The 14,604-nt window shown below is 34.7% G+C and overlaps 1 protein-coding gene across 3 annotated transcripts in view; it reads right to left on the reverse strand.

Moving 5' to 3' along the window:
* LOC114324547 (receptor-type tyrosine-protein phosphatase kappa) overlaps positions 1-14,604 on the reverse strand; it is a 328,598-nt gene that overhangs the window by 54,301 nt on the left and 259,693 nt on the right. For all 3 annotated transcript variants that reach the window (XM_028272404.2, XM_028272405.2, XM_028272403.2), the window contains exons 6-7: positions 6,348-6,482; positions 5,972-6,109 (exon numbers count right to left, since the gene is read on the reverse strand). In XM_028272404.2, the coding sequence (XP_028128205.1) occupies positions 5,972-6,109; positions 6,348-6,482 (273 nt within the window). The remainder of the gene's footprint in view (positions 1-5,971; positions 6,110-6,347; positions 6,483-14,604) is intronic.

A 14,604-nucleotide genomic window follows, 5' to 3' on the forward strand; every position in this document is an offset into this window, starting at 1 on the left:
AAGTTAATAGTCTTAAAGTTATAAGCGATTTAAAATCCGAGAAATGACAAAAAAACACATTTTCGCATGTTAAATCGCTTATAACTTTAAAACTAGTAACATTTGAGAAAAATATCAAGAAACTTATTTTATTTACAATGTCCCAAAGAATCTAGAAAAAATAATCCGGAGGAAAATAGGAGATTTTTGAAATTAGTGCGCGCCGCACCGGCAAAAAACCTGGATGGACAAGTATAATTAACAATTAAAAAACTACGGTGTAAATTAAAGTTAGACCTGATCACTCTTCGGAATCTTGAAAAGGAATGTTTAAACTTTAATCAAAGTTATTGGCACCCTTAAAAATACTAACGTAAATATGAGTTTTTAAGCCTCGAAAATGCGTATTCTCGCATTTTTTAGATTTTAAATCGCCTATAACTCGAAAACTGTCAATTTTTGAGAAAAATCACAAGATACCTTTCTTGTTTAGAATGACCCAAAAAACCTAAAAATATATTTTTTGGGGCAATAAAAGGTGATCTTATGTATTTGTTTAAAAGAATTGTTTAAACAATTACTGCCCAAAAATTCCGTCCGGCACCCTTCAGATTTGTTTAAAGGGGACATGTTTAAATATGAATCCGCAGAGAAACCGAATTAGAAATGTTTTTCAGACGGGAGCGGTCTCATCACATGGACTATTAAGCCACTGCTAAAATGATAAAATTTTGCCAAAAATTATGTTAAAATTTTTTATCCTAGTAGCTTTCAAGGGTAATAAAAATACATTAAGAAAAAAGTTATTTTATTCAACTTAACTTGTTAATTCAAAAATACTTGTAACAGAAATATATGTAATATCATATATTATACTTATAATAAAACTACAACTGGAACGCTTTCAAATAAAATTTCCTCATCCTCATCTTGTAAAAATGAAGACTTTGTGTGATTAAAATAATTTAACATTTATCAGATCGACAGCAGAGAACCGCACGCATTCCGATACCTGCGCAACCTCACTTATTTCCACTTCTACTTCGAGGCATCCAAGTAGAGCAGCCGAGAGTGTATTTAAGAAGAGAACCGAAGTAGAATAATCAGTCTTACTGCGATCAAGCTGTAGACTCCCTGGCTAACCAGTGTAATAAACAGGTAGACCAATCTGGGTGGTGGAACTCTTTAGCGAGGAGATGCGCCGCTCATTGAACAGGATCTGTGTAGCCGTGGAGTGAACGGCTACCGCTAGCTCCGATTCGGAGTTGTATGGGTGTCTGTACAGTTATTGATATTTTGATTATGGGAGTGTTTGCGCTAACATTGGAGTGAAGTGTAAGCGCTGTTTCACATTATAAGAATTTTGATCGTGCGATGGTTAAAATCTACATAGTGGCACGAGGAATCATATGGAATCTTTCTCCCTTTATCGCTTGAAACGTTCGGTGAAGGGAGAAAGATTCCATATGATTGCTCGAGCCACTATGTAAATTTTAACCATCGTCATCATCATCATCATCATTTGGCTCTACAACTCTATGTGAGTCTTGGCCGCGTTTACTATATCCCTCCATTGTTGTCGGTCCTGAGCAGCTATTTCCCATTGCTGTACTCCTATTTTGCGTAGATCACTGGCTGCTGCGTCCTTCCATCTCTTTCTCGGACGACCAACTGACCTTTTTCCATCGGGCCTTTCCCAGAATGTGTTTCCCATCGTATTCTGTTTGCTTTAATGTAGCGTACTATGTTTTCATCTCCATATATTGTCTGGAGTTCATAATTGTGTCTTCTTCTCCATTCTCCTGTTGTCTCTTCTCGGCAAGGCCCATAGATAGTCCGCAGTATCTTTCTTTCAAGAACCAGTAATTTTGTTGTTTCCCGCTGATTCAGAGTTTTATGTTTCGCTTCCGTACGTTATTGTCGGACGAATTATTGTCTTATATACTCTTATTTTTGCTGGTCTTGAGAGTATTTTTTTTTAAGTAGGGTCCTTAATGAGTAAGTAATATGCCCTGTTTCCTGCAATGATTCTGGCTGCCACACCCTTTTCATATTTATTTTCAGATGATATGATCGCTCCCAGGTACTTAAATTCTTTGACGACTTCAAAGTTGTATTCATTAATTGTTACGTTTTGTCTAACCCTTGGTCTTGGGTTCTTCGTAACCACCATGTACTTGGTCTTGTCCTCGTTGACTTTAAGTCCAACTTCCTTGGCTCCGTTCTCGAATAGGGTGAAAACTTCTTTTGCATCTCTGGTGGATTGTGCAATTGTGTCCACGTCATCTGCAAAGGCTAATAGTATTTTTGATCCTTGGGTGGCAAATCCGTTTGTCAGTTGTGGCTGAGCTTTCCTTACTGCATGTTCCAGTGCGAAGTTAAACAGCAGGGGGGCGAGAGGATCTCCTTGTCTAAGTCCGGTGTCAATGAGGAATTCCTCCGACGTGGTGCTGCCAATTATAATTCGTGCGGAAGCGTTCTCCGTGCTCACCTTTGCTAATCGTACCAGCTTTCCAGGTACTCCCATTTCTACCATAGTCTCCCACAATGCTTCTCTGCTAACAGAATCGTAAGCTTGTTTGAAGTCCACGAAGATTTGGTGTACATCGCGGTTGAATTCCCAGTTTTTTTCCAACACCTGGCTTAGGACGAAGATCTGGTCTATGGTCGACCTTCCCGGTCTGAATCTGCTTTGGTAGTCGCCTATTATTTCCTCTGCGTATAGAGTTAGTCTTCTAAACAGTATTATTGATATAATCTTGTATGTTGTATTAATTAACGATATTCCTCTATAGTTCCTACATATTTGTTTGTCTCCCTTCTTGTGAATAGGTATTATATGGCTTTCATGCCAGTGTTTCGGTATTTCTTCTCTTTCCCAGACTTCTCTTATAAGATGATATATCTCAAGATGTAGTTTTTCTCCCCCTTTTTTAGTAGTTCCGCCTGTATGCCTGCATGCCTGTATGCCGTCTGGGCCTGGGGTTTTATGGTTTTTTAGGGAATTTTAGGTAAAATTTCAACCATCGTACGGTCAAAATTCTTATAATGTGAAACAGCGCTAAGGAGGTGCGACTATGTGCGTAATTGCTTCTTGTATTCCATTAATTGCATTTTATTTTGATAGTAATGAATACAATTTTATTTTTCTTCTGCAGACGTCCACCAAGGGAGCTTTCTCCGAAACGGAGCAAAGATAGAATTATATTTTATTTTGTTATTTTCAATTTTGAACTGTATTGTCCTGAATATATTTATTTTATTTTAACCTGTGTTTTACTGAGTCTGTTCTCCTGAAATAACCACCCGTCACAAGAGTCTTAGACAAGGAAATCCGTTATCCACGGTCATAGGCGCCCATATAAAAATTTTCAGGGGGGGGGCCAGACGTGAAGATTTTGCACATTACATTTTGTACCCTATGGATAGCAATATATAGTTTAAAACACCCAAAAAGCTAAGGGGTGCCACGGCCCCCCTGCTCATTGGTATGGGCGCCTATGTCCACGGTGTTTTTTAATTTACTATTAGAAACAATAATCAGAAATAGCTGAGTTAAAATGACCGGATCCATCTTCAACAATGAACATTAATGTTTGGCCTTCGCTGATGATATTACTGTTTTAACGAAAACAAGAATATTATTACGAAATATAAATAGAAAATGAGGCAAAATATTTTAATGTAGGAATTAACTAGGAAATGTTAAAGTACATGATAGGTACTCGGAAATACAGAGCAAAAAGAACAAGAATAGTTTACTTTTATATCTAATGTCTTCTTATCCTTCTTCCTTCTGGTATGTAGGCTTTAAAGCCTGTTTCTTCTTCAATATTAGCCTCCTAAATTGTTTTACACCATCTTTTTCTTGTTCTGCCAATACTTCTTTGTCCATTTGGTGACTTATCTCGTGCTATTCGTACTATCCTATCCTCTCCCATTCTACTAATGTGTTCGTTCCACTCCTGTTTCCGTTTTGTCACCCATCCATTTATGTCTTCTACATTGCATGATCTTCTTATGTTTTCGCTTCTCTTCCTATCCAACAGACTTTTCCCTGATATTCGTCGTAGTATTTTCATCTCTGTTGTTTCTAGTAGTCGTCTCGTTTTAGATGTGTCAGGTCTTGTCTCCGAGGGGTTTGTTAATATAGGTCTAATTGCTGCTTTATAGATTCTTGCTTTTGTGTCTTGTGTTAGATGTTTGTTCTTCCAGATTGTGTCATTAAGAGATCCCGCCGCTTTACTTGCTTTTAAGCTTTGTTGTCGTACTTCCTCTTTAATATCTCCGTAACTGTTTATATCTATTCTTGTTCTTCCAGATTGTGTCTTTAAGAGATCCCGCAATCCCGTCGCTTTACTTGCTTTTAAGCTTTGTTGTCGTACTTCCTCGTTAACATCTCCGTAACTGGTTATATCTATTCCCAGATATCTAAACCTTGCTTCCTGTTTTATTATTTTTCCATCAATTTCGATTTTACATCGTAGTTGGTATTTAGATGTTGTCATACATTTGGGTTTTTCTGCTGATATTATCATATTGTATTTCTTGGCTGCTGTATTGAAGATGAGTGTTAATCTTTCGAGATCGTCTTCTGTCTCGGCGATTAATGCGGCGTCGTCTGCATAACATAATATTTGGATTTCTTTGTTCCCCACATCATGAAAGATAGAGCCATCAAAGAAGACGAATGGATGGACAGAAAACGATGGCGGTCGAAATGCGAGAAGCGGCAGAGGCTGTAGGAACCTCGCTGATAGATAGATAGATGTTTCTTCTATTCATGTAGGACGTCTTCGACTTAGATGCGATCGAAAGCCTTTGTCAGGTCTATAAAACAAATATATGCTGGTTTATTGTACTCAATGGCCTTTTCTGTGATTTGTCTCAGTACAAATACGTCTACGCAGGATCTTCCGGATCTGAATCCTTGTTGTTCATCTGATAAAGTTATTAGTTTATTGATTTTGTTGGTTAGGACTTTTGTGGTTAGCTTAAGTGCGGTGTTCAGTAGATTTATACCTGTATAATTGTTGGGGTCTTCTTTGTCTCCTTTCTTGAACATTGGTATCATTATGCTGTTTCTCCATGTATATGTAATGGATAAACGAAATATAATTTCGAGAGAGTGGTCGATTTTATGTATCTGAGGTTTAATATAGAAGAGAAAGGTGAGAAAAACTGGGAAGAAAAGGATGAAAAAAGAATGTTATACAAATACCTATGTATCGAGAAAAACAAAGTTAAAATATATATAAAGCAAATAGGAAGAAATTGGAAAGATGGGAAAGGAAAATGCTCAGAGCTGAATTTGGAGGCAAAAACTCAGTGGAAGAACAAACATTGTGGTGCAACGAACAAACAGGAAGCTAGAGGAATTATATAACTAACCAAGCATCAGTCTCCTCATAAAGGCACAGCGAATGAGATTGATTGGGAACTTGATGAGACTGGGAAGGAGGAGGATGCCAAAGATGATCTTGAAACAAGATCCAATCACTAAAAGAAGGTAAAGGCAACCCAGACAAAGATGGTTTGATAGCGTGAAGGAAGATCTCAGGAAAATGGGAATTGATGGATGGGAAAATAAAACCGGGATGAACAGAGTGATGCAAGAATGCAGATAATGATTTAGTAGGCAAGGAGCATGTTTGGAGAACGTCTGGCTAACGTCTAAAGGTGAGAAACTATTGTAAGTGGTCATGTTTCATACGCTTATACCGATAATTACCCACCTCTACTAGTTTCATCTCTTTTTATCTCACAACGCATTATGATGTCCATCTTTCGCGATATTTTGCCGGTTATTAGCGCGGTCATCACTGTATATTATATAATATTATAAATTATTATCCTACACAGAATATTTAGAAAATATAAATTAGTAAATTACAAACTGCAAAGTTCTGTGATGGACCTAAAACAACATTCATAATATCTAGTCAGTAATTAAGAAAAACATAAATCTTTGTAGTTTAAAAAAGAAACTTACGTTGGCATCCTTTTTAAACAGTCTGAACGTCCTTATATGAAAGTTTGCCAACTCTTCTTCTTCTAGAATCTGAACGTTAATGCCTCCGTAAGCTTCTTCTAATTCTTTGGACGCGGGCCAGTATTGGACGCACATAACCTAAAAGATAACACGGTTAGGTTAGACAATGGCAGATCTACGAGGGGAAATGTGAAAATTTTACAGGGACTAAAGGACTTTTTCCCTATATACAGCAAAGTTTAGTGTTCGAATCCGATCTTCCAAGGTACAGTAAAGTGATTGTAAGTCTTTTATTTATTTATGTTTTATCTTTTTTCGTTTTTACTTTTATACTCTATTAGCTACAAATAAATATATTGTATAATATAAAATTTACCCTAATGAAATCGAAAGTTTTCGTAAGCATCACTATACAACTAGCCTTTTCTTGCCATACCATCCTCCAAAAATCTGTTACAGTTTCTTCAGTTGGACCCTGTGTTACGATGTATGCGTTAGGTTTTAGTAAACTCTGAAACAAAGAAAAGAAAAATATTTCACTAAAAAAGTATCAAACAAATTAGTTAACTTTCTTCAGTAGTATCAGATTCAATTTTTCTCTTGCAATTTGTTACTTAGTTGATCATACATCTGATATTTTCCATCTACATACATGAACTAGTCCAACCAAAATGAAAGAGGAAAGTTTGTAACAAAGACCGAAACTTTTAAATATTTGGGAGTTATAATCACGAGAAAGACAGAATATGAAAAATTGAGGCCAGATTAACTGCGGGTAACAAATGGATGGATACATATATGTTCCTACGAAGTTGTTCACAACCAAGCTCACATCAAGAAATCCCAAAGCACGAATTTATATTATACTCAACGGTTTCTTATGGATTTTTGGTTGCTGATTATGAATTTTGGGGGTTGATTTCGATCCGAGTGGTCAAAAAATTGTTATAAACAATTTAATTGTTTATAAGGCCCCGCCTCATAAACTAAAAGAGACAAAAAATGTTTTAAATAATATTTGTTCCTTAATAGAAAACGAAGAAAAAATCGTTTACTAAACTTAAATCAAACAATTAGAACTCAAGGTATTGTAAAATTAGTGCACAATGCAAATTGCAAATTGCAAAATAAGTATTTTTGCACGATTGATCATTTTTGACTGTTTATCGTGACAGATTTTACGTCAGTAGGTGACATTTACTAGCAACTCGACGGTAAGTAATCCAACTCGACGGTAAGTACTCCAACTCGACGGTAAGTAATTCACTTACCGTCGAGTTAAAAAAATCTCTTAATTTTAATTTATTTTTTGAAAGAATAAAGAAAACTAACGAATTATTTATTAATATTGAAACTTATGGTACAATTTGTTAAATTATTTAATGAAATCCCACTTGTTTGGGCTGTGGTTTCACTTCTAACAGAAACTCCTGCAGAATCGCATACATTAGTAGTATCCAACATTTTTTCTCTTCAAATACGCGATCAAAGTTGAAAACTTGGAAATATCAATGCCATCATAAAGAAAAACGGTGGATTTAATCATTGAATATTCTGCCCAGAGGCTTCCAGGAGCTTTCAACTGCATATGTCTTTGAACGAAATATGCCAATAGAGTCTTTTCTTCGATTCTTAAATTCTTGCCTTCGCACCATTTTTTAAAACTTTGGTAGGTATTTTGATAACGGATTTTGGATTTTTCGGGAATAATTGCGGAACATCCTTCTTCCCAAGCCCGTTCAATTTCTTCAAATTCACTTTCGCTCATATTTTAATTTATAATAATCAAAATTGTACTTAAAATTATTGACAACTAAATAAAAACTCAATTATCCATTGTTGTTATGCACCCTAGTTACTACCTAACAACTAAAGTATCTATCTTGATAAAATGAATGAAACTAGTCAATATGACGAAAATGTTTAATTTTATAATTTATAATGGTATCATATATATATATATATATATATATATATATATATATATATATATATATATATATATATATATATATATATATAGTGGCTAAAACACCCCCGTGGGGGTAGCGCCGCCTTTACAGGCTCTCTAGATCCATGTTTTCGAGGTGGATCCGTCCTCCGTTCTTCTCTTTCTTAAACTGCATTACATATCCGGTTCCAGCTCCTTCTGTCTTTTGCTTTTTCTTCTGCATTTCTAATACCCATGCCCTCTAGATCTCGCTTCACCTCTTCCAACCATTTGGACCTCGGTCTTCCTCTTCGTCTCCTTCCGGCCGGAGACCACTTTGTCACTAATAATGGTATCAATCGTGCAAAAAACGTTATAAGCATGTCGAACGTTAAGGGTAACCGATCTCAGACAATAATTATCTCATAAATCTCAGAAATAAACAATTGTCTTCGATCGGTATAAAACCCTTACCGTTCTCCATACTTAATATACTATTTTCGAAACTTTGTCAATCGTAACTCGGCTTCTACGCATGCAAATGAGCCTTAGAAGGTCTCATCTTAAAGCTTTATTAATAGGCTTCCAAACAAAGTGTGTTAAATTATTTTATCTTCATTTGTTTTAAAGTTATAACCGTTTAAGGTTATTTTCTTAAAATTGTACATTAATTTGTTTATAAGGGTTTCAAGCAAATTTAAGTTATAAACATTTATACTTTAATTAACAATAATGATAGAACAAATCAAAAGGAACATTTTGGGTTTACGAAAATGTTCTTAAGTTTATTTTTGGCCAAGATATCGATATTTTGGCTACGAATTTCGTCACTTACTTGACTGTGAGCCGATCTTGCGCTTCATAGCGCGCCATTAAAATATCGATATCTTGGCCAAAAATAAACTTACAAACATTTTCATAAGCTCAAATTGTTCCTTTTGAATTCTTCTATCATTATTGTTAATGAAAGTATAAATGTTGTAGCTCAAATTTGCTTGAAACCCTTACAAACAAATGATTGTACAATTTTTTTAAGAAAATTATAACTTAAAACTGGTATAACTTTAAAATAAATGAAGATAAAGTAATTTAACAAACTTTGTTTGAAAGCCTATTAATTAAACTTTAAAATGAGATTGGACTAGAATATGGTTCGGCTGTATTTTCGTTTTGCAACGAAATTGAAAATGGTTATTCATTTTTGATTTACATTTACTCTGATTGGAGTATGAAGGGAACCATTCTCGTTGGAACTTTACCGCGCTGAGCAGATGGGACGTGAATTGTAAATTGTAGAATTCCCTCATCTTCCTTTGTCTCAGCATCCGTATGGCTTGCAAATTGTAGAAGCCTCGGAGGTGTAACCAGAGAAGGTTCCCATTGTTTTCATTCTGGTGGGATGTAGAATAGCATTATGTTGTTTTATATGCCATTAGAGTGAAAACTTAGTCTTTTTGCTAGCAGTTGCCGCTAGGGCATCTATGCCATTTCGTTCGTTGCAATCCGGGACTGCACGCTGGGAGTTTGTTTTGGTTGGATCAGAGAGAGCAGCATATGTGCCTCCTGATGAGAGACTAATAAGTTTCGAAACCGGTAGAGGTGCTTGCTGCACTCTGATTGGACTAGAATATGGTTCGGCTGTATTTTCGTTTTGCAACGAAATTGAAAATGGTTATTCATTTTTGATTTACATTTACTCTGATTGGCGAATTTTTGATTTTTGGCGAATGGATTTAGTGTCCGCAGTCATATAAACCCAAACAAACAACAACAAATACTCTGATTGGAGTATGAAGGGAACCACTCTCGTTGGAACTTTACCGCGCTGAACAGATGGGACGTGAATTGTGAATTGTAGAATTCCCTCATCTTCCTTTGTCTCAGCATCCGTATGGCTTGCAAATTGTAGAAGCCTCGGAGGTGTAACCAGAGAAGGTTCCCATTGTTTTCATTCTGGTGGGATGTAGAATAGCATTATGTTGTTTTATATGCCATTAGAGTGAAAACTTAGTCTTTTTGCTAGAAGTTGCCGCTAGGGCATCTATGCCATTTCGTTCGTTGCAATCCGGGACTGCACGCTGGGAGTTTGTTTTGGTTGGATCAGAGAGAGCAGCATATGTGCCTCCTGATGAGAGACTAATAAGTTTCGAAACCGGTAGAGGTGCTTGCTGCACTCTGATTGGACTAGAATATGGTTCGGCTGTATTTTCGTTTTGCAACGAAATTGAAAATGGTTATTCATTTTTGATTTAAAATGAGACTTACTACCATACTAATGCTCATTTGCATGAGTAGAAGCCCAGTTACGATCGATAAAGTTTCGAAAAATACTTATTTTGCAATTTGCATTGTGCACTAATTTTACAATATCGTGAGTTATAATTGTTGGATTTAAGTTTAGTAAACGTTTTTTTCTTCACTGTTTATTAAGGAACAAATTTTATGAGAAACATTTTTTTATGTCTTTTAGTTTATGAGCCAGAGCCTTATAAACAATTTTTTGACCACTAGGATCGAAATCCACCCTCAAAATTCGTAATCAGCAGCCAGAAATCCATAAGAAACCGTTGAGTTTATCCATCAGAATTGAAAATGACACGGTGACCCCTGGCGCCTAGACTATTAGTAATTAAACCTCAAAATCCGCCTAGTAATCCATTTGCATGCATTCAAGGTCGAAAACCTTCGAAACTCCAGAATATGACATTCGAAACTTCCCCCTTAATATGCTTATTTTAATATGTTTGTGCACTTTTGGATGCATTTATGCACTTTAAAATGCAATTATGCATGTCTAGCTGTTGTAGACTTTTTTCCTGCCATCACCCTAAATACAATGCAAAAAGTTATAAGTATCTAGGTGCTGTATTTAAAAATCGAGCTATTCCGGTGCTTTTAGTGCTAAATGCCCTGGTCTATTATAGAAGAAATTAATTATTCATTAAATGTAAATTATTTACCAATTTAACCTGTTTTCCAAACTATGGACATTGCAAGATTGTGCAATGTATTTTCAAATTATTTTCCTAAACAGTTTTCCGTAATAACAACGTAAAATATTAGCACGAAAACCATGCAGTTGCAGAAGAAAAAAAAAACGCTTTAACGCTGCAATACCTATCCACTTTGAAGTAAATTTCCGTAAAGCTTTTTACTTACACAAAAAGAAAACAGAAAAAGCATGAAATTTTAATGAGGAACGTAGTAAGCGCATACGTAGAAAACGTAGAAAACTTTATTGTGATGGAATGCAGAGGACGAGAAACTTATACAGTGAAGCGTGGATCTTTCGCGGTGAGGAATTTTCTTGATGTATTTTACGAATTTTGTGTAGAGCATTATTAAAATGTAATTTATTTACGAGATAAAATACAGATTTGTGCTGTGTGTTGGTGAAATGTTATCAGTCACGAAGAATTTTAAAACTACAGTCGAACCCGCTTATTGGAATAGCCTTCGTGTCAAGCAAAAATATTCTTATAAGCGGGATATTCTAATAACCTATCATTGGAGTCTAGTTGAAATAAGTGTACCGAATATACGTTATAATAGTACATACTATGTCAATATGTATATGCATATATTTATAGGTCCTTTTATGTGACTAAAAATTTATAATCTATTTACAAAAATAATTACGAAACGATTAGGAAATAAATTGGAATTAGATTTTAGAAAAGACTTCCGAACAAACGATCAACTATTGGTAATAAATCATCCTATATAAAAATACTGTTTCTAAATCTTTACTGCTTCTAAAAACAGCCAAGTGGGTGGCAATATGTACCTATAGAAATTTGTAGACAAATGAAATTATTATATGACTTTGTCGGCGATCGATTGAATTTTCTGTGGGAAAGAAGCTTTTACTCATAACACAGTAATAAAGTGTTTAGTAGGTACCTGAAAATCCGTAATAATATACAAAACGGCAGGCTTTCTAAGCTCTTACCAACAAACCATTATACCAGGCAAAATTTAAATTTTTTAAAAATTGTACGTAAAAATTTATTCGTAGACCTGAAAAAATTATTATATTAAGCGGTATTATTTAATTGAACCATATTTCAATAAACAGATAAATTTGTTAAAGGGTAAATGGAAACTTTTTGGGACCTCGAATTTATATTCCATAAACCGGGATATTCCTATAACCGGTACTCTAGTAAGCGGGTTCGACTGTATTAGAAAATCTCTTGTATCAAATTTGATACTAATATTATTAATCTGGGTCCTTGCTTAATAAAACTGGAGAGTATTGCATAAGAAAACAGGTGCCCCGAAAACGGCTACCACTGAGTATAATGCGAAAGAAATCCACGATCTCGTATTGGTAGACCGCCCAGAGAAGGTGCGTGAGATAGCTGAGACAGTAGGCATCTCAAAAGATTCCGTTAGTCATATCCTGCATGAAATTTTGAGCATAAAAAAGCTGTCAGCGCGATGGCTGTAGCATCTACTAACTCCGAACAATAAACGTAACCATGAGATCACTTCAGAGCAGTAGTCTGATGCTGTTTAAGCGTAATCGAAACGAGTTTCTACGTTGTTTCATAACCGTTGACGAAACCTGGTTTCACTCTCACTGGTATACACCAGAGACCAAAGAACAGTCGAAACGGTGGACGTCAATTGGACAATCTGACCCAAAAAAGTAAAGAAAGGATGAAAATTTGGATGAAAATTCTACAAAATGTCCCCCTCACAAATAAATTTGACGTGTTTTAGCATATTTTTAGATTTTATATAGGGACCAAATTATAGGGGGTGGCAACTTTTCAAATTGACACACTGTATAGTTAAAACATACACACGCAAATATAAATATAAAATATAAAATAAAATAACTAACAATCACAACATATATTAAAGCTGGATGTAAAATATTCCTCATTAGATGGACCGGCGTAGCCGAGTAGTAGTGTGCTAGGCTAGCGTGCCGGTGGTTTGGAGTTCAAATCCTACCGCCGGCAAGAACAACTAGACATTTTTAAAATGTTTATAGGCCCCAGGTCGACTCAGCCTGAATAAAATGAGTACCTTGGGTAAAACCAGGGGTAATAATAGGCGGTTGAAGCGTAGCACTGGCCCTGCTACCTTCCTTGTATACCGTAGGCCCTAGATATAGCAGACTACCCTGCTATACTCCCAAAGCCACGTGAGCGGTATAAAACGGGAGACTATTATTATTATTTGAAAATTTGGGAATAGGTAGTTGAAATTGTTTATTATTATTTAAGAAAAAGTTTACAATTCTACATCCCCTCCATTTTACAAAAATGGAAAATATACATTCAAACTAAAAACTAAGACCGGAATTGGATAAAATGACTAGTTCTAAACAACTTTTGTTTTATTGAGTTTTTTTACTAAGTCAATATTTTAGAGTTATTTATGAGTGAATATGTTCATTTTTAACAAAAAAACAACATGTTTTTGGACGGCTTTTCGGAGATAACTCAAAAAGTAAGTATTTTATCGAAAAAAATATTCTTAGCAAAAATATAGCTCATTAAAAATTGAAAAAAATGGTGTATGCATGAGGTCTGTAGGCCCAGTAGAGGCAGAGTTGTAGCTAATGAAAAGTAGGTTCTTCTTCGTCAAATTCCAAATCGAATATTTCAATGTGAAATAACTCACAAACGAAGCACTTTTCGGGGAAAATTCATTTTAGCTTTTTTAAATTGTTTAAAAAAAGGTTTATTTTTGTTTTTTTTTAACTTCCAAAAATTAAAAGTAAGTGAGTTACGCTCAAAATATTGTTAGTCCCTTTTATTTTTTCGTAAAAAAAATTCGCGAAATCACCCCTTAATTAGCATCACAAATAATTTTTTCATTACCACTTGACAAGTTACTTTGCTTATGTATTATTTATATGATCTGTAAGTTTCATCAGTTCAAAGTGCTTATTTTTGAAAAAGCTGTAGTTAAAATGGCTTGAACGAATAGGTAACTAATCACGAGTTTAGGCAAATTTTGAACAGCCATAGCATAACCAATTTTTGTCTAACAAGAAAACAAAAAATCAAAAATATTTAGAAAAACAAAACGAACATTTTATTAATCTTTGAAAATTTTTGGTATTACTAATAAATTTTAAGTTAATTCCATAAAAAATTCCATTTTTTCAAAAATTAAAAAAAAATGTTTTATTTTAAACCCATTTTTTTTTTCAAAAATAAGCACTTTGAACCAATGAAACTTATAGATAATGTTAACAATACATAAGTGAAGTAACTTGTGAAACGGTAACGATTAATTTTATGTGATTTTCGCGATTTTTTAGCAAAAGATAAAAAAGACCAGCAATATTTTGAGCTTAAATCACTTACTTTTAATGTTAGAAGTTTTTTAAAAAACATAAATAAACCTTTTTTAAAACACTTTAAAAAAGTTGTACTGAATTTTCCCCGAAAAGAGCTCCGTTTTTGGGTTATTCCAAATGGAAATATTCGATTTGGAATTTGACGAAGAAGAACCTACTTATTATTAGCTACAACTCATTACATTTTTTCAATTCTAATTCCTGCGCATCCGCTAGGAAAAATATTCTAATTCGGATTTTTTGCTCAATCTTACTCAAAAAGGACTCCTTTTAACAAATTTGCATGTTGCCAGGACCAAAAGGTGGTCAAAAATTTTTTAAACGTTTTTTTTTGTTTTTTTCCTAAAATTATTTTTTTAGCATGGAACAAAGTTTTTT

This window comes from Diabrotica virgifera, chromosome 8, assembly GCF_917563875.1.
Source record: "Diabrotica virgifera virgifera chromosome 8, PGI_DIABVI_V3a".
NCBI classification, from domain to species: domain Eukaryota; kingdom Metazoa; phylum Arthropoda; class Insecta; order Coleoptera; family Chrysomelidae; genus Diabrotica; species Diabrotica virgifera.